This window comes from Falco punctatus, assembly GCF_963210335.1.
Source record: "Falco punctatus genome assembly, chromosome: 14".
Taxonomy (NCBI): Eukaryota; Metazoa; Chordata; class Aves; order Falconiformes; family Falconidae; genus Falco; species Falco punctatus.
The window spans coordinates 20,008,944-20,032,940 of record NC_137594.1 but is presented as its reverse complement, the minus strand read 5'-3'; the positions used below and the strand labels follow the sequence as shown (position 1 = coordinate 20,032,940).

Below are 23,997 nucleotides of genomic sequence, written 5' to 3'. Positions count from 1 at the left end.
AAGTATGTAGGAAAATTACTACTGTATTTTGAAATTTAATTTTTTTTTTTTTAATTATAGCCTTGTGAAATACTTGGAAGATAGGCATAATGTTTCTGTTTCTTTAGATTTTTGGTCATGGAAAAGCAAATGGTGAACCGACATGGGCTCTTCTGCTCACGGCATTAATCGCTGAGCTGGGGATCCTTATTGCTTCACTTGACATGGTGGCTCCGATTCTCTCAATGTAAGAAACAGGCTGGTCGCTGTTTAAGGGGTGAGGGGAAAGAGCGATGTTCTTGAGTTCTGCTAATTTGATTGTCTTTCAGAACTGTATCTTCAACCAGTAAAGCAAGTTACTGGAGCCTGAGTTCCACATCTATTATTTCTATGAATTCTCTGACTTCAGGCTCTACGTATTAATCTGTTTCTGCTCTGGAATATTCTGTGAATAAACATGTTTTTAGTATATTGTTGTTTTGTTTGGGAAAATGTTATTTTTATCACAGACCAAAGATCGTGTTGATGTTGTAGCTAATCTAACTTGATCCAATCAAAAAACTCTTCTGACTACTTTATACTGATGATTCAGGCTAATAAAAATCATAGGGATAGGCACACATGACAGGCAGATGTATTTTCACTGTAAATCATTCATGTGATTCAAGTATGTGCCAGAATCTGTAAATATGTGTGCTAAAAAGTTTTGTGCCTTTTTTTTTGCTTTTGCAGGTTTTTCTTGATGTGTTACCTCTTTGTTAATCTCGCATGTGCAGTGCAAACGCTTCTTAGAACTCCAAACTGGCGGCCGCGATTTAAATACTATCACTGGTAAGCAAAAGGCCAGCATGCTCAATGCCTGGGCTGTTACCTGTGGGTTTCAGAAGAGCAGCCCTCCCCGTGAGGGCTGTGGGCATCTTTTATTTCTCTGGGTATCTGTTCTAGACAAGAGTACGTTGATGTAATAGTCATAGTGGACCAGACTCAGGTATTTAATGGCTTGAGAGTTTCATTGCAGCAACAGGGTGCTAAAACTCTTGAGGACTGGTGGGATTCATTGGAAGCTTTACTTTCACTGCCAGTGCAGAATAGACAATATAAAGAAAAAAGAGCAGGAGAGTAATTGACTTATTTTTAAGTTTTTACCCCGCTACTTACTAATATCTGTGTTTTTCTTTGTAGGGCTCTCTCATTTTTAGGCATGAGTATTTGCCTGGCACTGATGTTTATTTCATCTTGGTATTATGCTTTGGTAGCTATGCTTATTGCAGGCATGATTTACAAGTACATTGAATACCAAGGGTAAGTGTTAACTGGATAGAAAAGGGTAGGAAAAGGGTCCTTTTTTTTTTTTTTAGCAATTATCTCTAGCCCTTCACATTTGGAGAAGGAAATGTCCAGAGATATTACTTAGAAGACTTTCCTTTTTAGTTATTTTTTTTCATTGTTTTGCTGTGTCAGTGCTAAACAGCAGCCCCTGAAGTGCTTTGTTGTTAAGCCTCTAAAGGTGTCCGGTGAAATTTGAGTCACTGGAAGCAGAAACCTGGTTAGGATCTATCCTGCTGTCTTACCACACGCAGTTACTTCGGGCCCAGAACAGCTGAAGGCAGCATTCCAGTGTATCTGGTGCAAAGGTCTGTTCTAGAACAGTCCTTGAGAAGCTGAATCTGCAGGTGAGGTTGCCCAGGGTTGTTAATATCCGACGGAGTCAGGCTGCAGCATGGCTGTATAACTTAATTTTAACAAGTTGGGTATTGAAATACCTGATGTTTGTTTATGCTGGGGAAGCCTTCTCTGTAGTGGAGTGTTGATTACAAATTAAGCACAGAATGGTGGTGGTGGGATATACGTTGGACTGAAACATTTGCATTTTTCTCATGTGATACATGGCAGGTATCACAGACACACATGCACAAATGATAAATACACATGCCATGCGTGCTATGTATCACATTATTAAACTTTCTGTATAGCGTGACTGTAAATGTGCAATTAAACACTCATGAAACCACAGTCACAGCTGGCTAAACTGTGTGTCCTTCACAGTGCGGAGAAGGAATGGGGTGATGGCATCCGCGGGCTTTCGCTCAGCGCAGCACGGTACGCCTTGCTCAGGCTGGAGGAGGGCCCGCCGCACACAAAGAACTGGAGGTACTGCTTTGGGACTAATAAAATGCACTGTCATGGTTATCTGCTTATGCTGAAGGAGTGAAACTGGACTCCAAACAAGACGCTGTTGGTCTGTGTGAATGAATTTAAATGCCCAGAATATTAAGAAAAACCCAAACAAACAAGTGTTGAGACTGCGGGAAGCTGCCATGTCACTGCCCCAGCCCTGCTGTGCAGAGCCTGTGTGGCCATACCTGGTGTGTCCTTTGGATCTCTAATCTGACTCTGAACTTGCAAATTCAGAAGTGGAACTTGGGGAAACTGGAGATCTCCAAATCCAGAGGTCCAGAGGCCGTGGTAATTTGCACTGGGGGCCTAAAGAAGTCACTGCTGTCATTCTACAGTTAAAAATGGGAACAGTGGCCAAAATTTTTCCCCTCTGGCTTTGTCTGTTGAGGACAGACCAAGTGGGCAAGAACTCTCCTCTCACTCCCGCATCGCACAACTCATAGGCTCTGAGCAAGAGGACTATGAATCTACCAAAGAAGAGAGTTTTATAAATCCTTTTACACTGGCTCAACCATAGCTTAAGACAGAAAATAACTTAGTTGATGTGTAGCAATGCCTTAAGGGCAGAAGGCAGGTGGGATTTGTGTTTAGATGAGAATGTTTGTGTTCCCCAGTTGTTTGGCCCCGGTATCCAGCTAGATCTGGAAGGACAGCCTTATGGCATGAACACAGTGTGTGCTCTAATAGTACTTGAAAGAGCCTTGAAAATCAGTCACGGAAATAAAACACTAATGCGAGCCTTTTAAGCTAAGTAAGTACACGAACGGGTATTATTACTGTCAAAACAATGCCGCAGAATTTCCTCAATGCTTCAAACCTGGTTTGAATCAAGAGAAATAAAATATTAATTAAAACCCCTCTAATTTGTGAGATACAGAAAGAATGTACCGTTTCAGAGTTAATATTCAAGCACAATTAAAGTGATGAGAGATGCTTTTTTCCAGAAGTGTTTTTGTTAAAGCCTTAGTAAAAAATACATTCCCTTTATTATTTCCTCCAGACCTCAGTTGCTGGTGCTTCTGAAACTTGACGAAGATTTGCACGTAAAATACCCTAGACTGTTAACATTTGCATCCCAGCTGAAAGCTGGTAAAGGTTTGACTATCATAGGATCAGTGATCCAGGGGAATTTCTTGGAAACTTATGGAGAAGCCCAGGCTGCTGAACAGGTCAGTGTCTTAAACAATTTCCTAAAGTAAAAAGGGGTGAGCGGGCAGATAAGTTTCATAATCAAAAGTGGAAAAAAGCGTATCAGAGGCACCTGCGATGTGCAGGACTGGTTGAGGAGTACTGCAGCTGTGCAGAAAGGGGCTTGCAAACAAGTTGCAGCTGCCAGTTGCAGCTTTGGGAATACAGTAAGATCAATGCTTGCAACTTGTGTGAACAGCTTTACTGCATAAAACTCTTCATTTATAAGAAATAATTACTACGGAAGTATATATATGCTGATTAACAGACGAAAGAGGACTGTTTAGCTTCCTGAAATACCAAGAAACATTTCAATAACTGTCAGTTATTGCGAACTTAGCGAATGTGCTGTGTCTCTTGCAGTGTGGTGATAAATGTATTACAAAAAGCACTGAAGGACGGTCCTGAAAATTTCTTAAGAAAACATTTCATGTTTCGCACTGTTGAAGCATGACATTGTGGCCCTGCTTGCATCTGTACGGTATCAGTGCATGACTGTTACCTTCCCCAGAGGCTTTCTGTACAGGAAAACTGTTATAAAGGGAAAAGTAATTCATGTGTTGACCAAGTTGGTTTAGTTTTTAAACAAAAAAAGGTGTTCTTGATAGGTGCGGGAGGTTTGGTGCTTATATTTGTAAGTTGAATATAATAACACAGCATATTACATAGAAATCTGAAACTGAAAATCTGAAGGAAGTTAATGAATCTTGGGTTTAAAAAGGTGAGTGTTTTAGGATTAGAAAATGGAAAGTGAGATAGTAACACAGATATCACTACTACTATGAGTAAGAGATTATAGCACAAGCCAAGAAACCCTTATCTTAATGTCTTAGAAATAATTGTGTTTTGAAGGGAACTCTGTGTGTTCTAAACAAGTATTGTACGCAATTAGTGGGCATTTTCTCTTCTGTTTTATTAAGGAAGGTAGATGAGCAGAACTTCACTTTGAAATGTGTTTTACCTGTGGACGTGTGAACCAGAAATTTACACTGTAACCACATGGTAGAGGAAACCTAAGGAGTTCCATTTGGTTGTAAGGTTTTTCCTTGCCTGTCTTGCAGACTATTAAGAATATGATGGACATTGAGAAGGTGAAAGGATTTTGTCAAGTAGTTGTAGCCAATAAAGTTCGAGAAGGAATTGCCCACTTGATCCAGTCCTGTGGACTGGGTGGCATGAAACATAATACTGTGGTTTTGGGATGGCCGTATGGCTGGAGGCAAAGCGAAGATCCAAGGTCATGGAAGACGTTTATAGGTGAGCTTTAAAGGTTCTGTGTGATCAAACATTGTGAACTGCGACATTTATTACACGCATGGTACACACAGGGGATTTTAACAGAATCCTTGTGAAACTGCTTTTGGTTTTTAGTCTGTTTTTACCAGTATCAGTTGTGAAGTAGATGATTTCTTGCAAAACTGCTCTGTGTTTGGAATACCACTTCTTGTAGGTAAAAGACCTAAGAAAGATCTTCAAAGATTAATCTAGCAGCCAGAGTTCATCTCTGTAATGAATGGTTTACAAATTACAGACTTGAGAGGCGCTGTTTTAATGGCAAACTATAATTTGTTTCCTAAACACTCTTTCTTTTCACTGGTCCTACCCTATCCATCTCTCTTCACTACTGGAGCTAACACGCTCCTTGCCTGTATCCCTTTCCTTCCTCTGTGGTGCACTGATTTAACACAGATTAGAGCAGAGCAGGTGCTTTCGCCTCACGCTTACCTTTGAAGATTGCTGCTTTTATTTCAGGCACAAAATAGGGCTTGTGTAAGTCTGCTTTATCCTGGCTCTGTCATTTGGTCTGATCTGTCTATGCAAGCCTTGCTGTACATACTTTATGTAAGCAATGACTTTTATGGTTTGCTGGCCCTTACTCAGTGAGTAGCTTTTTTCTTCTTTTTTTAAACCGTAGATCACTCTTGCAGAATTGGAAGTAACTGTTCGTTCTCCCCTTTTTGGGCAGGTACTGTTCGGTGCACAACTGCAGCCCATCTGGCTCTGCTGGTTCCCAAAAATGTGTCTTTCTACCCCAGCAACCATGAGCGTTACAATGAAGGCAACATTGATGTGTGGTGGATTGTACATGATGGAGGCATGTTGATGTTGCTTCCTTTTCTTCTCAAACAGCACAAAGTAAGGAGCTAGCCAAAGAATCTCACCCAGATACTGCTGTGTGCAGTAGTTTAAAGAAACAAGGTCCAGTAATAGAGCCTGTATTGATAAACGAGAGTGGATATATTGATAAGTTTGTTTCATAGAGCAAAATATTACTGGTTCAGATACTGAGAGTTTGCATTCCCTCACCAGGTTTGGAGAAAATGCAAAATGAGAATTTTTACTGTGGCTCAGATGGATGATAACAGCATCCAGATGAAGAAAGACTTGGCTACTTTCCTCTATCAACTCCGAATAGAGGCAGAAGTAGAAGTGGTAGAAATGGTAAGGGATATGAGCCTGTTTTTCACTTCATGATGCAAATGGTGGTATTTGGTTATGACTTGATTGCAAGCACAATGATTTTTTTCTTATTTCTGCAGCACAATAGTGATATCTCAGCATATACTTATGAGAGAACTCTTATGATGGAGCAGAGATCTCAGATGCTGAGGCAAATGAGGCTGACAAAAACAGAGAGGGAAAGGGAGGTATGTCATTTGTGGTTGATTACTATGGGCTGCTGAGGTGGATGACACAAAGTGCCTTCCTAGTAGCGTTTTATATAGCCGCTGCTTAAATTTAACTCCTGTGTTCTGAGGATGTAAGGAAATACTTTGTGTAGCGTTTTTGTTTCCCAAAATTGCATGTAGTCATTGAATAGCCTGACTGTACCTGTAAAACCATGCTAGAGATCATTTGTTTTGGAGGAAGATGATGGCAGTATAGGCAGTGTGGAAACAATTTGTGTGTTCCCCTTGGTGACGTAAATGATACTCGATAACTTGAGGATGTGAGTCTCAACCCTTTCTTGACCTTTTGCTTTATATGGAATGTCCGGAGTTTGCCTCAATTTATAGTATATCCTGTTTTCTTGCTGAAGATTTCATTCCAGTATGGATGGTTAGGACACGTAGCTATGAAAGGTGCAGGTGATCTAATTTTTCTGCATGTGTTCGTCCAGCTTGCTTCTGTTGTCAGTTTTGAGTCAGACTCGTCCATTGTTGCAGACCATGTCATGATGTGAGTTAGACTGTCTTTTCTTCCTGTGTAGATACAGGCTTCTGTCAGTCCAAATTCTGCATGGCTTGCACCCATCGAAACTGTTGAGTCCATTTGGTGTGTAAGGTTATCAGCCAGGGCAGATGCCTGGTATCCTGGTGTCAGAGGTGTTCTAAAGGCTATATTAACCATAAAAAATAAAGGATACAATGGCACAAAAAGTCTTTCGTTGCTTAAACAGAACCAGAGAACATAAAGTCTTGAGACTTCACCTTGTCATTCATGTGCCCTCTAGGCTCAGCTGGTAAAGGACAGACATTCAATAGCACGTCTGGAGAGCCTCTACTCAGATGAAGAAGATGAGGGGGACTCTGTTCCTGAGAACATCCAGATGACCTGGACAAAAGAGAAATGTGACGCTGAGAAGCGGAACCGAGGCAGTGCTGTGGGAAGCTTTAGAGATCTCATCAGCATTAAGCCGTGAGTCTTGCCTAAATCAACAGCTCGCACCTCCTGGCTCTCTAGATGCGCTGTGCTTTTGTTATCCTTTGTCTTCTAATCATTGGTTTAAACTTGCACCGTAAACATCGAGACCTAACTACTGAAAAGACAGCAGTTAGCCTCCTGAGAAATCTCTGACCAATTAAATGTGGCACACGTCCCTTGATATTTTACTTGGTGTAGTCCAATTCTAAATTGGAGCTGTTAAATCCTGTTACAACTTTCCTCCTGTCTCCCAAATACCTCAACAAAACACACAATTAAAAACCAGTCTGATAATTTCACTGATCTAATCAGAACTTTAAAGAAGACCAGTAATTTCACTGTCTAATGTGCAGTGTGGATGTTTAACACAGCAAGGAAGAAGCTGTGGAGACAGTGAAGAATGGTTGTGAGTAGAATATGTGTGTGGTAAAACCCTCGAAGATGGGCTTGTTGTTGAAGGAGCGCTGACATGTAACAGTAGTCTTAGTATTACCACGTGTGTGCCCCTCGAATAGCTAGAAGTAAAGGTCTGTTTTAGCTTTGTATAAAAATGTGTGACTCTCCTGTGACATACTGTAATCTACTACGTCTTACACGAAGAATTCACTCAGTTGGTTTTGCGTACTTGGCAAAGTTCCGGATTTTTCTTCCTAATAAAACAGTGAGAATACAAATCTGTTTTAGGCTGAATCATACTGTAGAAATTCTGATGAATTTGGTGTTAACTACCTCTACTTTTTCCTCTTCCATGCTTTCAGAGAGTGGGAAAACTTGTAAGTTTGTTATTTAACTTAGAAGTACATTAAGATGGTTGAGAGGGAAGACTTCATTTTCTCAACTAAAAGCAGGAAAATTATACGTAATTATGGAAGAAAAAGAGTCAAGAGTTGAGCAGGTTTAGTAATGTTTTTAAAAGCAGCAGGATTTGCCACTTAAGCTTTAAGTATCATTATAAATAGCAAGTAACAAAATACGAGAGTTGTCCTGACCAGAACTAAGTCAGGACAGAGGCGGCTGCAGGTCTGAACCTATTTTCTTGAGCAGAGTGTGACGCAGGAAGCGGGATACATCACCCATTTAGAGGAGCTCTCGTTCCACAGCACTGCTGTGATGTTTTTTCTGGCAGTTTCTGAACACTAACCAAACCCTTTCCTTATAGCCTACACCTTCAAGTTGCTGGGGAGATGCCAATTTTAAATGTCACTTTAGAGAATACCAAACCTTCAGTTTTTCAATTCTTTTTCCAAAACTCTACGTAGATAATAACAGTATATTGTTTCTGGGGCTGGTGTCTTCCTTACTTCCTGTAAACATAATCTGGCCTCTGTGTTGTCCCTGGCTTGCTGAAGCTGACGTAGTGAAGACAGAGGATGTTCTGGCTCTGAATTAAATAAGAACGTGAAATAACAGAGAGGCAATTCCCAGTGAGTAAATTGTGCTGTTAGTATAATAAACATTATTCTTACTGTTGCATCTTCTATTTTCTGTCTATATAAAAGACTTCTTTGCAAACCTAAATGTTTGGAAGACCAGTGAGGGTTACTAAAGACTTTCACTCAAAACATGTAAAGCTGAATTAACAAATCTATAAGTTCATATTAGATTTGTTTCCACTAATATTTGTTTTTTAATATATTAATACAAAGGAACCAAAACCCCTGTAAGTTGAAGAAGATCCTCAAAGCTGCAAATATAATCTCCCTTTGATTAGGTCTATTTCTGTGTTGGTTTTCCTTTTATGTTACCAAAATAATGGTTGATTTCCTGTAGGAAGGAAACATTCCCTGGCTCATAATCCCCAAAGGAAACTTTCCAGTTCTGTTCCTGCATGAATCGATGTTACTTTGTGATAAGAGATTCTTAATAATTAGTCCTGTTACCTCTCTCAGCCTGGATTCTTAAGGAGTGGAAGCTTACAGGATCATACTGCATCTATTCCCTTCTCTCCCATAACTTTTGAACCAAGTGGCTACTCAAATTTGAAAGCATGATTGAGATTTTAAAGATATTTGGGTTATAAGTGTTTCCTGTAATAGCCTGGCAGAGTGGTTGGTTAGTGTCCAACTGAAGGAAAGATTAAAATCCTTGTTATAGACCAGAAAGGCCCCAGAAGCAGGGATACATCCAGGCGTTTGTAGGCTGCGTTCCAGCCCACAAACGTGTAGGCAGCCAGGCTTTCTCTGGAGATGTCAGCTGCTGTTCAACTCAAACAGACAAGTGCACCCGTGGGAGGCGTGGACTGAGCGCAGCGGTGCCGCTGCCCTGCTTGGTTCCGATGGGTCTCGGGCAGTTCTTCGGTGCTGAGTCCGGAGCGGTGCGTGGTCTGTGCAGCCGTAGGGGTGAGGGGATCCGGAGAGGGCTGCCCAAAGGCAAGGCTCTGCAGCCATGGGTGTCCGCAGTCAAAGAGCGTGTCCCCTTGTGCAGATGTGGTTTAACCTCTTATGCAAGACTTTTATAAAATACGCTTCTGGAAGAGCAATGTAACTTGGGAAACTGGAGACTTGGCTCCAGGGATCTTAAAACCGATGGACTTAGCCGTACCTGAAGAATGCTGTGAAATCTCTTTTGTATCTTCGTTGTTAAGTTTGAAAAAAATTACTGCGTGCTGAGCTGACATTTAACAGGGTATTTAGGAGATGTAAGGTATGCTTTTAAGGGCATTTTTATTAAGGGCCTATTTAATAATGCAGTTTTCAGAGGCGTGTTTCTAACAGTAAGTCTGAATGTGCTTCTTCTGCAGGAACCAGTCTAATGTCCGAAGGATGCACACAGCAGTGAAGCTAAATGAAGTTATTGTAAATAGATCCCATGATGCCAGACTTGTTCTCCTCAACATGCCTGGTCCTCCAAAGAATACTGATGGAGATGAAAACTGTATCCTTTCAGGCAAGGCCTGGTCCACCTGGCAGAGCATGTTTAATCTGTGCTTTTGACTTCATTTTGCCGCAAATGCTGTGACGCAGCGTCCGCTGAGCGGAGGGTACTGTCTTGTGCCTGTTATGTAGAATTGCTGAAAGAGAAAGTTGCCGCTGGTTGCTCTGGAAGCCTTGGAGGTTTGAACTGAGTCGTGTCTAAATCCTTACTACTTTTATTTATTTATTAAATTAAATTTATTGCTTTAATTCTCAATAGCGGACATAGCAGATGTTTAAGAAGGCGTTGGCAGCAGCCAGCGCTCGGGGCAGAGCAGTGTCTGAACTCAAGTGAGGAGGAAGGTCCTGAAGGAGAGGGCTTATCTCGGGTGTAGCTCACACGGCAGAATTTGGGAGCTTAGCTCCAAGTGCAATGCTCTGGTAAGATAAAAATTCAAACCCGCAGTATTTGGGCACTGCGGAGGGGTACTTGCACTGTGCCCCTAAGCAAGCAGAGCTGTGATCTGGTGAGCCGGCTGGCGCTGCGGTTCTCTGTCACAGCCACCCTTCAGCCTTGGTTTGTACCGTTAAGTTAGCAAGCCTTTCGCTGCCCTGTGCCAAAGAAAATGTATGTCACAGGTCACAAATCACAGACTAAATGATGGGTTTCTCCTAAATCTGTGTAGTAGTAGTAGTAGTAGTAGTAGTAACAGCTGTTTCACAGTGGTGTGCTGGCCAAAGGATAAAATCGTTCCTCTTGGCATAAGGGGGCTTCAACCACAGCTACTACAGCTCAGGAGAGCTGAGGTTATGGATGGGGATGCTTATTCCTCCACCCTTCCCTGGAGAGGCTGAGCCGCTGTGACTGAAAGCTGCTCAGTATCCGTGGAGAGTAGCAGGGAGTGTGACTGTGTAACCTGGTGCCACCAGCACCACTAACAGGCTCAGCGTTGGGCAGGTTCGTTTTGGAGCCAGCTGAGGCAGGCTTTGTGTGACACAGGGGCAGCCCCGGCCTCATCTCACAGAGGATGCCTCTGCAGCCTCCCCACTACCAAAACCTCGCCGCATAAAGCCAGTACGGAAGCTAATGGCTGTGTATTTTGGGCTGCGTATTTCTTTTGTCCTTGACTTTACTGAAACAGACATGGAGTTTCTTGAAGTCTTGACTGAGGGTCTGGAGAGAGTATTACTTGTTAGAGGAGGCGGCCGAGAAGTCATCACCATTTACTCCTGATTTAGTACAAGCTTCTAGCACTGGTCTACATTTACCTTCTTGGCGATAACGGACATTCCAGTTTTAAATGGAGAAGAAAAAAAGGTTTTTTTGCCTAACTTTCTCCTCATCCAGTCCTATTCATAGTCTTTCCATTTGCAACATACATATCTTTTGGGATTGCAGTATTGTTACACCATCCAATTAGCAACATAAGTTAATTGTGAAGCTGCCACATTATTTTCTGCTTTGGTACTCCAGCATTTGTGCATGTAGTTTAAACACTAAACCTATTTTTAGTCAGCACTGCTATGTGCAGTATTTTTAGTAACTGTATGTAAAGTTAGGACATGAAAGCCAGTTACTGTAAAAAGATTTTAAAAGCTTTTTATATTAGGTTTGGGGGATAGAATTACATTATATAGCAGCTAGTTTCTGCTAAAGTTCAGCTATAAAGCATTTTCTAAGAGCACACTAAAACGTAAGAGAGGACTGAAAAACTTTGTTTTTCTGGGTTTATTTCCAGAACTAAACTCTCAGTATTGGATAAGAATTTATACTTTTAATACATTTATTGATAGAGATTTAAATAAATTATGTTGATATAGTTGAAATTATGTATGTAGCTTGCTACAAATTGTGTTGCTTCTGAGACTTGAGGTTCTGTGAGGCCAGATCCCTATTTATTTTTGTATTTATTTGTCAGAAATATTGGATATGCAGATGCAGACTGTTTAGGATAACAGAGATCTCACAATACATTTTGAGTTATCAGTGGATTGAAGGACCAGTCCTGTGCAGTTCTTCCATGCTTTAAATTTCTTGCAGACCATCCATCAAAGTACATTGAGCATGCTGGAGTCCCGTGTGTAGAGCCAGGTGCTATGCTGCACGCACAGCGATGGGATTGCACTTGCACAAGTACAGGGGACCTGCTGCTTCATTGTATGCTTTATGCCCTTAGAGGAAAAAGAAGAAAAGAAGACCCATATTAACCAATAAGTCTCTGGAGATTTTTTTCAAGCCCATTAAGTTGTACTTTATGTACAGAACATTCGTATTTTTTCAATAAAATGTTGCATACACTTTGAACCTATTTTCTGTTCTGTGTGCTGTGGTGAAGTAGCTAGGAAACCCCATCTGTCCTTCCCTGCACAGCACTGCTGTGGTCAGAGTTCAGCATCACCAGTAGATCCACCTCAGCATCAGCATCACCGGTAGATCCACTGCATGAGGGGAAGGTGGTGGGAACGTGTTGGTGCAAGTACCGCATGGTGGAGGTGCCACTTGGCCTTCAAAGCGGCCTGGGGGCGTGCATGAGTGAGGCAAGGCTGCTGGCTCTGGAGTTACTACGGTGTGTAATAGCCAGGTAGAGCTCTGCACCTCTAGGCTATGAAACACACACACAGGCTGGTGCCCCCTCGAGATCTCCGGCTGTCGGGGAAAGCAGTGATCCCATGCAAGGGGCAGGTGTGAGCTGCCCTCCGTGGGATGCAATAGTATGGCAAGAAGGGTGGGGACTGGCAGACATCTGCCCCGTGTGCTCTTGCCAGCTGCTGTACTAGTTCTCTCAACCCCATTGTGACAGTGCTCCGGATTCTTTCACCGATAACAGCGTGACCAATTCGTCCGTGAGACAGAAATCTGAGGCATATATCTTGAAGAATAATGTAATAATAAAAAAAGCTTTTAATAAGAGTTTTATACTTAAAAGCCTAAGTTTGTTCTCTTTGCAAAACAGAACGTACCTGATGGGAGCAGGATGGTATTGGTGCATGTGCGTTCCCCGCCAAGTTCCCTGCAAGACAACAGCCAGAAAACAACTCTAGGGTGTGCTCTCTACTGGGTATTTTTTATTTTCATTTTTTAACAACAGTCTTTGCTTTTTTGGTTTTGAAAACCAAAATTCATTTCACTTACATTTTAAAACCAATGGAGAGAATAAAGTTTGATTATTTGTAAACAGAGTACTATTTGTAGAGAGATCATCATGTCTTCAGAGGACGGAGTAGTAGTATGCAAGTGTAAGCAATCATGATAGTTAACACCAATCTGCAAGCGTTATTTTATAGGAGTAATTAAAGTTTATGAAAACGTCTTTATTCCTCTGTCTTTTGTAGCTCTCAGTATGATATATTAACTTTCTTTTACCAAATGTAAACTTCTAATATAAACACGCTGAGAAACACTACGTTCCATAAGGAGTATGTCTGTTTGGATGATGTAACCCTACCTCACAGAAGGATTTCAGTGCCACCTATTGCCTGACCCAGGTAACCTGGTTGTGGCTCTACTGTTTTGAGTATCAAACCAACCAAATTACTATCCTTACAGATACATGACATTAGGTTTTCAGAGGTGATTCTATGCAATGTGGATTAACAAAAAAATTGCCTTAATTCAGAACTTTATTAAAACTAAGGTTTTAATAGGCTCCAGTTGCTTAAGACGTCTCTGTAGATAGAAGGTTCAAAACAAGTCCCTCTGACACTTGACTCCACCTTTGGTGTAAGCTTAGGGGTGCACCTCGGTGAAAACTGGCAGTAGCGTGTAAAGGTCATGTAAGAAAAACATCGGTGACAAAGATAATATCTAGTTGAGTCAGCTTCTGTGAGGGTAACTGAATGGTCATCTTCCATTCCTGTTCCTATGCTAACGCCTTTTTTTGGTAAGGCGATGAGAACACTGCAATTAAAAAACATGACCAAGTTGATTTAAACTCTTTGCATATGTGTATAGGGAATTACACTTAAACCCGCTGTGGTACAGTTCTAATAATCAGGGAGTCATAAAAAAACCCACCCTACGGTAGCACAGAGACGTCCCTTTGCTTTATCTCTCATCTCCAGGACCCCCACCATCAATAAAACCTGCGATCAAAACGCTGTTTCCCTTCCTGTAGGGAGCAGGGTGCTGCTCCCCCCCGCAGCGGCGCGGTGTGCAGAGCGCTGTGCCGCCGGGCTCCGCCAGGGGGCGCCCGGCCGCCGCCCGGGGCCCTTCCCGGCGCGGAGCAAGCGGGGACCCAGGGCACGCAGGGCACCCAGGGCACGCAGGGCACCCAGGGCACTCAGGGCACGCAGGGCACCCAGGGCAGTCAGGGCACGCAGGGCACCCAGGGCACCCAGGGCACGCAGGGCACGCAGGGCACGCAGGGCACCCAGGGCACCCAGGGCACACAGGGCACGCAGGGCACTCAGGGCACCCAGGGCACCCAGGGCAGCCAGGGCACCCAGGGCAGCCAGGGCAGCCAGGGCACTCAGGGCAGCCAGGGCAGCCAGGGCACCCAGGGCAGCCAGGGCAGCCAGGGCACTCAGGGCACCCAGGGCAGCCAGGGCAGCCAGGGCACTCAGGGCACCCAGGGCACTCAGGGCACCCAGGGCACCCAGGGCAGCCAGGGCACGCAGGGCACCCAGGGCACTCAGGGCACCCAGGGCACCCAGGGCACTCAGGGCACGCAGGGCACCCAGGGCACGCAGGGCACCCAGGGCACCCAGGGCACGCAGGGCACCCAGGGCACCCAGGGCACTCAGGGCACGCAGGGCACCCAGGGCACTCAGGGCACCCAGGGCACCCAGGGCACTCAGGGCACGCAGGGCACCCAGGGCACGCAGGGCACCCAGGGCACGCAGGGCACGCAGGGCACGCAGGGCACCCAGGGCACCCAGGGCACACAGGGCACGCAGGGCACTCAGGGCACCCAGGGCACCCAGGGCAGCCAGGGCAGCCAGGGCACCCAGGGCAGCCAGGGCAGCCAGGGCACTCAGGGCACCCAGGGCAGCCAGGGCAGCCAGGGCACTCAGGGCACCCAGGGCACTCAGGGCACCCAGGGCACCCAGGGCAGCCAGGGCACGCAGGGCACCCAGGGCACTCAGGGCACCCAGGGCACCCAGGGCACTCAGGGCACGCAGGGCACCCAGGGCACGCAGGGCACTCAGGGCACCCAGGGCACCCAGGGCACGCAGGGCACCCAGGGTACGCAAGGTGCTGGTGAATTCCTCTGGACTGGTAATTTTATTTTTCATACTGCCCATCTTAACAGTGCTACTTTGAGTTCTAAATGCGCTGATAGGAAATGAAATGTGATAAATTAAAAAAAATAAAAATCCATTTAAACAATACATCCTCCTCCCCTGTCCCCATTTCTCATTTTCTCATCTGCGTCATCCATAACAATGTTTGCTTCTTCAGCAGTTCCCTTGGGAAGGGACAAACTGCCTTGTGCTCTGCTCTGGAGGTCAAAAGCTCTCGTTCTGTTCTGGAGTAATAATCCCCTTGTACAGTCACTGGTCCAGGACTGTGGGTGGATGCTGCCAGCACAAAGTGCCGCTTTCCCCAGGGAAGAGGTACCCCACCGCTCAGGATTCGCCACATCAGATCACAGCCGCCAGAACCGCGCTGCAGCCCCACAGGTGACGGGTTTTCAAGAGAAATTTCCCATTGCAGCCGCACTCCGTACGCAGGCTCAGGCAGCTCTCTGAACTATGTGCCCTGCCAGTGGACAATCAACTAAACCGGTGTCTATGGTTGGCAATGTCTGTCCAAAATTATCTTTCCCCTCTTGCTGTTGGGAGAAGTGTCCTAAGGGCACATCTCTTCCTCCAGCCAGGCAGACACTGCCTGCTCCTGGCCGGCTGATGTTCACTTCTCCTGCCAGCTCCTGAAGCAAGCCTGTCCCAGTGCTTCAAGAAGTGCCGACCGGCCAGTGCACTTACTGCGCGTGGTGGGCTAAGGCTGAACTGAGAAATGGGTGAAAGGCTGAGCAAACAGGACAACTCCAAAGGTGAAGGGGTACCTGGCTAGTGCTGAGTGGCAATGGGAGGTGTCCCTAATTTATCTCCCCACGGGCTTTTGTCTGAGCTTCTCTGTCACTTCTCTGCATCATCTGGTGGGACTCCCACGATAGCTGTCAGTGTTTGACTCCATGAGGTCTGAGCCTCTCCAGCCTGCAGTGATTTCTGGTATTCCCTGGCAATGTCAGTAATATAATGTCACTAGTGAAACAGATGTGGCAAGATGTGTCCATGGCCCACAGAGATGGCATCACTAACAGGTTATTAAGAAAGTTGGAGACCTCAGGTGGAGGTCTCAACCTTTTAGAGATCTGTGTTGTGCAAATGGGCCAGTGATTCCATGATGATAAAATAAATGTAAGAGGGAGATGGGACCACATGCTGCATAAACCTTATCTGTTTTTAAATAAGTAAACCAAAAATTGATTCATCTCACCAAAGGAAGTGTTTTTACAGAATTGCTAGAAGAGGAAAATACCAGCTGGGCCACTAATCTTCTAGGTGCAGGCAGTCAAGATCTATGACAGGATATTCTGGGTTAGCTTCAACAGGGAGATGAAAGCAGCTACCACTTCGATGCACAAATGTCCAGTGCTTGGAGCCGATTCATGTTTCCCTTCACCCAACCCAGGAGCTGCCTGTGTTTCTGCTGTCAGATACACACACAACCATTTAATTCTAGCTCAACAGTCCTCTCAGCTCAAATCTAGGGACTTTCATGAAAGGTTTTGAATTACGATAGCTTGCTGCTGCTTCTGGAGGCAGTCCTGCCTGCCCTTTCCTGCTTCTTCTTGTGTCTTCTACCCCTGCCCATTTTGTACTGGCACAAGCAGTCAAACAACCATGTCATAATGGGATGGGATCATGCCTTTTGGCAGCGGCAGCAAGTGATGCCTGTTTCAGCTGTGGCATTGGATATGAGACCAAAGTTAAATGTCTGGCAAAGTCAGGCATAAAATGATGCTTTTTAAGAAGAACCAGAGCAGACAATTCACCACATATTTTGCCTGCCAGCTCCAAGCTAGCAGATGTCCTCTTGATATAGCTTTTTCTCTTGCCAATAAAGTACCACTGCCAGGAGGACACAACATTGTCTGTTTGTCTGTACACTCCAGGCATAAGGCAATCTCCACGGTTCGCACACGGTAAAGTTCTGGAGGGATTTGAGCCCTAGCTGTCACAGTGTAGGGAATGTGCCGTACACCCTCTTAGTGGGAGGGTTCAAGAGAAACACCAGCTTCATATTTTTGTAGGATGGGGTTGGCCTGCTCTTGGCACTTCTGCAGGAGGTCAGGGCAGTGAATCTGAGTGAAGGTCCAGCCTGACCCAGACACTGAAGTTTCAAAAAGCGACACCTTTGAAAAGCTTTTGTCTTTAGCAAACTGAAACGTAAGAGCTGAGGTGAGCCTCTCTCAAGAAATGCTGTTTTCCACGTGACCTAATACAAGAGTGTCTGCATCTGTCATACAGACTGTGACTTACACTGAGCATTTGTGTATGATGTTGCGTATGGTGGTGTCAATGCTAGAGATGTGTGGTCCCTCTCTGACAACTTCATCCTTTGCACTGTGCAACAACAAGAGGTAAACCCAGCAGCCAGCAGAGCACGTGAATGAAAAAACAGTTCGTAAAAATAGAAAAAGAAATAAAGAACCCAAAATCAAGAAGCTTATGAAACATGAATGTAGTACTTTGCCATGCTTGCCTGCTTTAGATAGCCAAATACATAGGATTTTCTTGTCATACATCTGAAACAATTTCCTAAGTGTAACAATTAATTTCATTCTGCTTTGAAATTTACAGTATAATTAATTACTTTGATTTGCTTTCTATTGGATTTAAAAAACCCCAAACAGTTAATACGGAATCAGTTGCTGAGGCTTTAAAAGAAAGAAATTCACTGCAGTAACATTAAAGATCTAAATGGAATATGTAAATAGTCCCCATCAAAATAAGCTGGCTACAATCAGGACTGAATATATTTTTAGTTGGCTCCTTTCATGTCCTTCACCAGAGTCCACACAAGCTGTTCCCACAATATAACTCTTTGTGGCTTATCTGCTCTTTTCTCTTTCAAGGACAAGTACAATTAGCTTCCTCAGAGGCCAGCTGTGCTAGGGGTGAAGCGTGGTCCTGTTTATCGTTTGTGGACTTTAAACCAGCACAACTCTTGCCTTGTCAGAGTGGCTTCAGCTCTGTTTTTCATAAAAGTGTGTCTGGGGGGGGCTCCATTCATTACCATTTTCCACAGGTTGCTTGCGTTTATGGTGATATTTCTCACCTCAAACTGCTTACTGAAGTGGTCAGCCGGGCCAGCCAACTAAAATGAACATACTGAAAATAAAAAGCAGATGAGCTTTACTCCAGCCTGTCTCTTAGGTGGATTCAGTTTAACTCCCATGTCCTGTTTTTCACACACTAAAGCTAAAACTGTCTTAAGATTCTGCCGTGAGGAAAGCTTAGCAGTTATATTGTTCCCAGAGTTGTGCATCGTTTCTACAATGTGGTGTTTTTTACCTCAGACTTTAAAAACAACTCCTTTAAACAGGCATGATTTACTCCTTGTGTTTGGGGACAGAACGCTCTCTTCACCTACTTTTTTCTGTCAGCTGTTGTGTCAGTAATCAATGGAAACCGACATAAAATTCACATCATTGAGTGCTTTACCTCAGCATATATACCATCAGGCCATACATCTTAAAAATGCAGACTGAGAGTACATAACGTTGTCTTGCAAGTCAGTACAGTCACATCCTTAGTACAGCTAAATCAGATTCTGATGCTTGCATCTCGTGACAGAATTCCTTCTGATTTTTTGTAGAGACTGTGTTTTGGGTGCCATGGGAGCCCAGAACGGTGGCTTCAGAGAAAGTAGATTATTCTTTTTGTAACAGTTAGAGATCTTCCACTTTGAAGGCTCCTTGATCCCGATCCCCATGGATGTAAACTTCTAGGCAAAGTCAGGGAGATTAATTCAAAGTTCAGTCTCTGATCTAAAGCCCGTGCCATTTTTTAATGTACATAAGTAAATGCTGTTGCTGTTGAAAAGTGCGTAAGACAGACCTTGTTACTTGAAATGGGTCTCAGGGCTGTAAAGACTACTACTTGGTGGAGAGGAGGTGGAAGAAGGATAGGTATGTGAGATGAAAATGCCAAGTTGTAAGTTTTAGATCACATACCCTCTAAGGCATTTATATCCTCTTTATATATTTCTGGATTTATATCCCTGCACTTTTCCCTCCCCTTGAGCTTGTCTCTAACACCAGAGTGGTGTTCATTTTCCTGAAACCCTCATTTTGCATGAAGTTTGAACAAAAATGACAGTAGAAGTGACAGAGATGTTCTTTACTGTTACTTCTGTCCTGTGCAGAAGTAGGAAGTCAGAGAAAACTTTCTGGGAGACTGAAGTTAGAGGTAATCTTATTTCTGTTTTAAGTCACCTCTGTCACTGAAGTCTGCAGAGAGAACAAATCCTGTTAGAATGCACAATGCTTGTTTAATTGGACATTTGTGGTTACGCCCAGAGTTAATTCTAGTAGGAGTATGTGTGAGGTGGCCTTTTTCATATTGCAATTCTGTGCTGTGGGGCTACAAAATGAATAATTTGTGTGTGTGATGTTATAGCTTAATGAGCAATGTACCTGCATTTATCAAGTTACATTTAGTGTCGCAATCCAGTTAAAGAGAGGCAGCTCTTAGTGCAGTCTGTAAAGAGGAAAGAGTCACTCCTGTAATCTCCTCAAAGTCTAACATGATTAAGAGACTGACCCTTCTCACACCAGGCTTAAGTATCAAAATCTAATTAGAATCTCATTACTAACCATATGTCCACAATCAAATCCTGGGTACTACAACTTGCCTGTCAGTATTTTTAGGGAAACTCAATAATGTCTTTAAATTGGGCACACAGAGGCAAATTATTTTCAAGAAGCAGAGAAGCAAACTTAGAAAAAAATTAGAAGTCGATAGTCCTACAGATAAAAGGTTTAGAGGAAAAAGTCTACACATTATAGCAAAGTTGACCTTTTCTTGATGCTGACATTTCTTTAGCTTTAAGGTGTATCTTTACAGATACCAAAATTGGTCAAGAAATTGATCTCACCTTTGTAAATAAAGAATTAGACATGCTTCAGTCCCTGATGTCCAGGTCATTTTGTACACTGGCATCATCAAAGAAACCCATGTCAAATACTCATAAAGAGACTCCAAACCTGCTGCGTTAGGGCAGGTAGCCTGTAACATCTATATATTTCTCGGAGATAGTAGAGCTCAAAGATGTTGTTCAGCTCCTCAGGAAACATGACTCAGACGACATCAAGCTAGTATGGGTCAATTCTTTGGTTAAATTTTGATGTTTAAAATGAACATTTGATGTTCAGTTTGAAATCAGAAATTATTCCAAGTGCAATACTGTGAGTCTGAGTTACAGGTTGAAATGGAATGTGGATGAAAATTCTGCAGGCTGAGGGCATCTCCACAGGCTATTTGTACCACAAATAAAACAGAAAAGAAACCTTAAGAGGTTCAGGTACCTCTGCTAAGCCAAAGGAAAGGGCTAGAATTTTTCTTGCGTTAAACTCATCAGAATTATATTTGGAAACCTTATTTACTAGCACAGATACACGGTCCTTCATACTGCTTGCTTTAGCACTGAAAACCAAACCGACAGCAGCAACATAAAAATCCAGCTTCTGTTTCAGTCAGCAGGTCCCGTAGTCGCGTGTTCAAATAACCGTTACTTTCAAAAGGGCAGTTCAAATATGCTAGGTTTGCCTTTGTTGCCATACTAGGGATGTGAAATAAACCTCATCTCCATCATTGCCTGATGGACCATGCACATCCTGAGGGAGAAGCTGAGGTTTCCCATCTCTGCTCTCAGCAAAACAAGTCTCTGACTCCAGCCCAGACGGTGCAGTGGCCACTCCCGGTACGTCAAATGAATGAAGTAACAAACCCTTTCTGCAGCCAGGCTCAAAAGCAAGGAGAACCCCCATGCTTTTTATTTGTTGCTTTTTTTGGTAATGAATGTTAAACATATTATGAATGGCCACAACTTCCACGAACGTAACTGGGAAAGTGACAATATCTATGTCATATCTCCAGCAGTCTCTTTAGCAACTTCCAAAAGCATTCTGAAGAAAACAAGGATGTGCTCAGTACTCCGATGTCGTATTTCTTGTGACATGCCGTAGGAATGGAAGCCTTGGGAATTTATGTAATTTCTTGTTCACAAACAGAATTGTGCAATTAAATGTTGCTTATTCTTCCACATTTCAAAATGTGCTGTTCGTGTGTTCACTGGTAACTTCATGAAGTTTCGTATTTGAACACCTGCTTTCAGGAAGAAGTTTGTTTTTCCCTGAACTGAAACATTTTAACAAAAGGTCTCTTAAACAGAATTTGCCAGATGCTCAGTGTATCACTATGATGAAATGTGAATATGGGCAGTCAGTAGTGCCGCTCCATAGCTGCCTGTTTGCTTGGACGACACTGTTAGACCCATCACATCATTGAGTTCATCTCTGTTCCAACATCTGCTCTTGGTAATGTTAATAGAAGGTCTCTCTTTCCTCAGTAAAAGGCTGATCCTCCTCTGCTCCAGCATTTTCTCTCCAGTACCTTGTCCATATTGTACGTTTGCACTCTTTCTGAGTGCAAGGCTTACAGTCTGGCCTCCAGGTTACCTTCTGCATGCTGCTTGGCAGTAGCCTTAGCTACTTTGGATGTTCTGGACCATGAGAGCAAAGAAACCCAACTGGTTACTACTGGTATGGGGAAGAGTCCTGAGTACCCAGAGAGAGCATCTGGAGGTACCACAGGTGATGCAGAGGACAGCAATGATAATTAGCTGCTTGAGGTTTCTATAGGCCAGCAGTGACTGCCACTCAGGTCTGCAGCTGTGTTGATGAGTATTAATACCACCTGTGGTAGGAACAGTTCTGTTTTCTCAAGGCTGTGGCTGTGTTTTTGGAGATTGTGGCTAGTGCAGCTTTTGGCTTGGTTAAAATGGAGTCTCACCTACACCAGTGTGTCCTTCCTGATGGCAAAGTCCTTGGGAACAGCATGGTGCTGTGCTCCAGCGGTGTCTCTCTGTGGTTAGTTGTTTATCTTCCTCTTCTCTTTGGAAGTACTGGTTGTCTTCTGAGGTTTGTAAAGAGCTATTTGCCTTACTGTTCCTTATGAAAGCAAGTGTTAACTTCTCTGGTGTTTAGAGCGCTTATGATTTGGGAACTTGATTATTTTTTGATACCTTTTTTTCTATGGTTAGTCTTGATGATCTTAACGGTCTTTTCTAACCTAAATGATTCTATGATTCTACCTAGAAGCCCTAGTGCTCTGCTGCAGGTATCTGCTATTAAAGGATTTTAAGCTTTTTATGGTGCAGTGCTACACATGCTTATAAGAATTCTGCAAGACTACAGCTCTTGCTCAACAACTTTGTGAGAGGCATTATTTGTAATATGTGTGATGACCACAGCTAAAGCTCCTCCTTATTCCTAGCTTATGTGGAGCTATGGGGTGTTTTGGCCTTTTGGAGGACTGAATAGCAAGCTGTTGCCAAAGGTGCAGCTGGATTTTTGGAGTAGCTATACTGTTCCTATGCATGTCTGTTATTCTGCCTTTTTAGAATGAACGTTTAAAGAACCGCTTGTGCCACTTCACACGCAGAAACAGAAAGGGGTTTGACCTTAGGGACTCTGTTTGGAGTAAGTTAACAAGCATATGCATTTGAAGCATGGACTAGTAACTGGGGAGGAGGCAAGTCCATTAAATACCTAAAACTCAGATGGAAAAAGTCAGCTGTTCTACTGACTAGTTTATTAGCAGCAAATATGGAAATGGGCTTCCTGGTGTCCTTTCTCTTTAGTCAAATCACTTTATACATGATTATATGGTCCTGAAAGAGCAGACCTACAAGGAGGGGTTATGTGTGGAGAAGCTTCTCAGGTATCAGAAAAGATAAGAGCAAGATACATACCAGGTATCTTGTAGGATGGTGGTAATGTGTGGAGAAGCTTCTCAGGTATCAGAAAAGATAAGAGCAAGATACATACCAGGTATCTTGTAGGATGGTGGAGTAAGCCACTACTTTTAAAACCTAAGATCAACGTGGCAGTTTCATAGGAGAGCTAACTGGGAAAGGTATAGAGACTAAAAGCTCAAAACCTCTGAAGTAATCAATCAAAAACTCTTCCTATATATGAGAGATATGTGAGAAGCAGTTTGGCTACTTAATCCCATAGTTTAGGCTGCATTGGCCTAGAGATTTTTGTGGTGAAAAGCTTAGACTTAGCCTTCACGCAAAGGCTAAACTGGCTACAGCGTAAGCAAGCTGCCTTGCTTTTCTTCCCTGCCCTGTTTACGTGCATCCCTGTATTACTGACTGTCGATAGCTCCTGCAGAGCTAACCAAACAGCAGAACTTTTCTTTCAGTGAGAGGATGGGTGTAGCTTTTCAAAACACTGTGCCTTGGGGAAAGGTGCCTAAATGAGAAATAGAAATGCTGCTGGTGCCACTTTTTTGTTTTCCTGGTTATCAGAGGCCAGAACAGGATTATCGAGGGAACAGCACAGAGGCTTCACAAGATGCCCTGCAGCTAAAGGAAACCAACCAGGCCCTGCTAGACAGCTCAGCTAGTGACAGAATGTGACTCTGGTGTGAGGGCTCACAGCTACGGGAGAAATGAAGCATTAGAATGTCATGCCTTTGCCTTTTTACTGTCATCTAAGCAAGGTGTGAAGAGCTCTTCAAGAAAAAGCTGACTGCAGCTCAAGCAAAAGGATTCCACAGCTTGTCTTTCAAGTTTTGAGGTAATCCCAAAGAGGTTTTATTTTTTTTTTTTCCTCTGCATCTCCAAGAATTTCTGGTGCCTCAGTATCAGCACCGAGCAAAGCTGCCATTTTTTTGTATAAGTTGTGGCACAAGCATAAGATTTTTGCTTGGTTAAACTTGTGCTCCCACAGTCACTGCAGAGCTTCCTTTGAGAAGCAGCCATATGAAACTGCGAGGAGGCCAAAGTAGCACAGAACCCAGTAAAGAAAATCAAAGACACATGACCTTGTAAGCAATCAGAATAAAAGGCAACCTGTTGCTACTTTGTGCTGATATGGAGAAATAGTGTGAAATGGGGACGCTTAACACCGACTGTGAT

General features: G+C 43.5%; 2 protein-coding genes across 11 annotated transcripts in view; one reads left to right on the top strand and one right to left on the bottom strand.

Annotated features, from left to right (window-relative positions):
• Positions 1 to 12,151, top strand: part of SLC12A4 (solute carrier family 12 member 4) — a 58,266-nt gene extending 46,115 nt beyond the window's left edge. For 9 of the 10 annotated variants that reach the window (XM_080364746.1, XM_080364747.1, XM_080364744.1 and 6 more), the window contains 12 exons: positions 108 to 226; positions 712 to 810; positions 1,162 to 1,281; positions 2,026 to 2,130; positions 3,158 to 3,326; positions 4,407 to 4,602; positions 5,312 to 5,481; positions 5,656 to 5,787; positions 5,886 to 5,993; positions 6,800 to 6,984; positions 9,731 to 9,864; positions 10,985 to 12,151. In XM_080364746.1, the coding sequence (XP_080220872.1) occupies positions 108 to 226; positions 712 to 810; positions 1,162 to 1,281; positions 2,026 to 2,130; positions 3,158 to 3,326; positions 4,407 to 4,602; positions 5,312 to 5,481; positions 5,656 to 5,787; positions 5,886 to 5,993; positions 6,800 to 6,984; positions 9,731 to 9,864; positions 10,985 to 11,076 (1,629 nt within the window). In that variant the 3' untranslated portion in view covers positions 11,077 to 12,151. The remainder of the gene's footprint in view (positions 1 to 107; positions 227 to 711; positions 811 to 1,161; positions 1,282 to 2,025; positions 2,131 to 3,157; positions 3,327 to 4,406; positions 4,603 to 5,311; positions 5,482 to 5,655; positions 5,788 to 5,885; positions 5,994 to 6,799; positions 6,985 to 9,730; positions 9,865 to 10,984) is intronic. The other variant, XR_013923637.1, reaches the window with a different exon arrangement.
• The window catches only part of LOC308053502 (uncharacterized protein), a 38,893-nt gene continuing 26,290 nt past the window's right edge, over positions 11,395 to 23,997 (bottom strand). Inside the window, exon 2 of the mRNA XM_080364790.1 lies at positions 11,395 to 23,940. Coding sequence (XP_080220916.1) covers positions 13,932 to 15,176 — 1,245 coding nt within the window. The 5' untranslated portion in view covers positions 15,177 to 23,940 and the 3' untranslated portion in view covers positions 11,395 to 13,931. The remainder of the gene's footprint in view (positions 23,941 to 23,997) is intronic.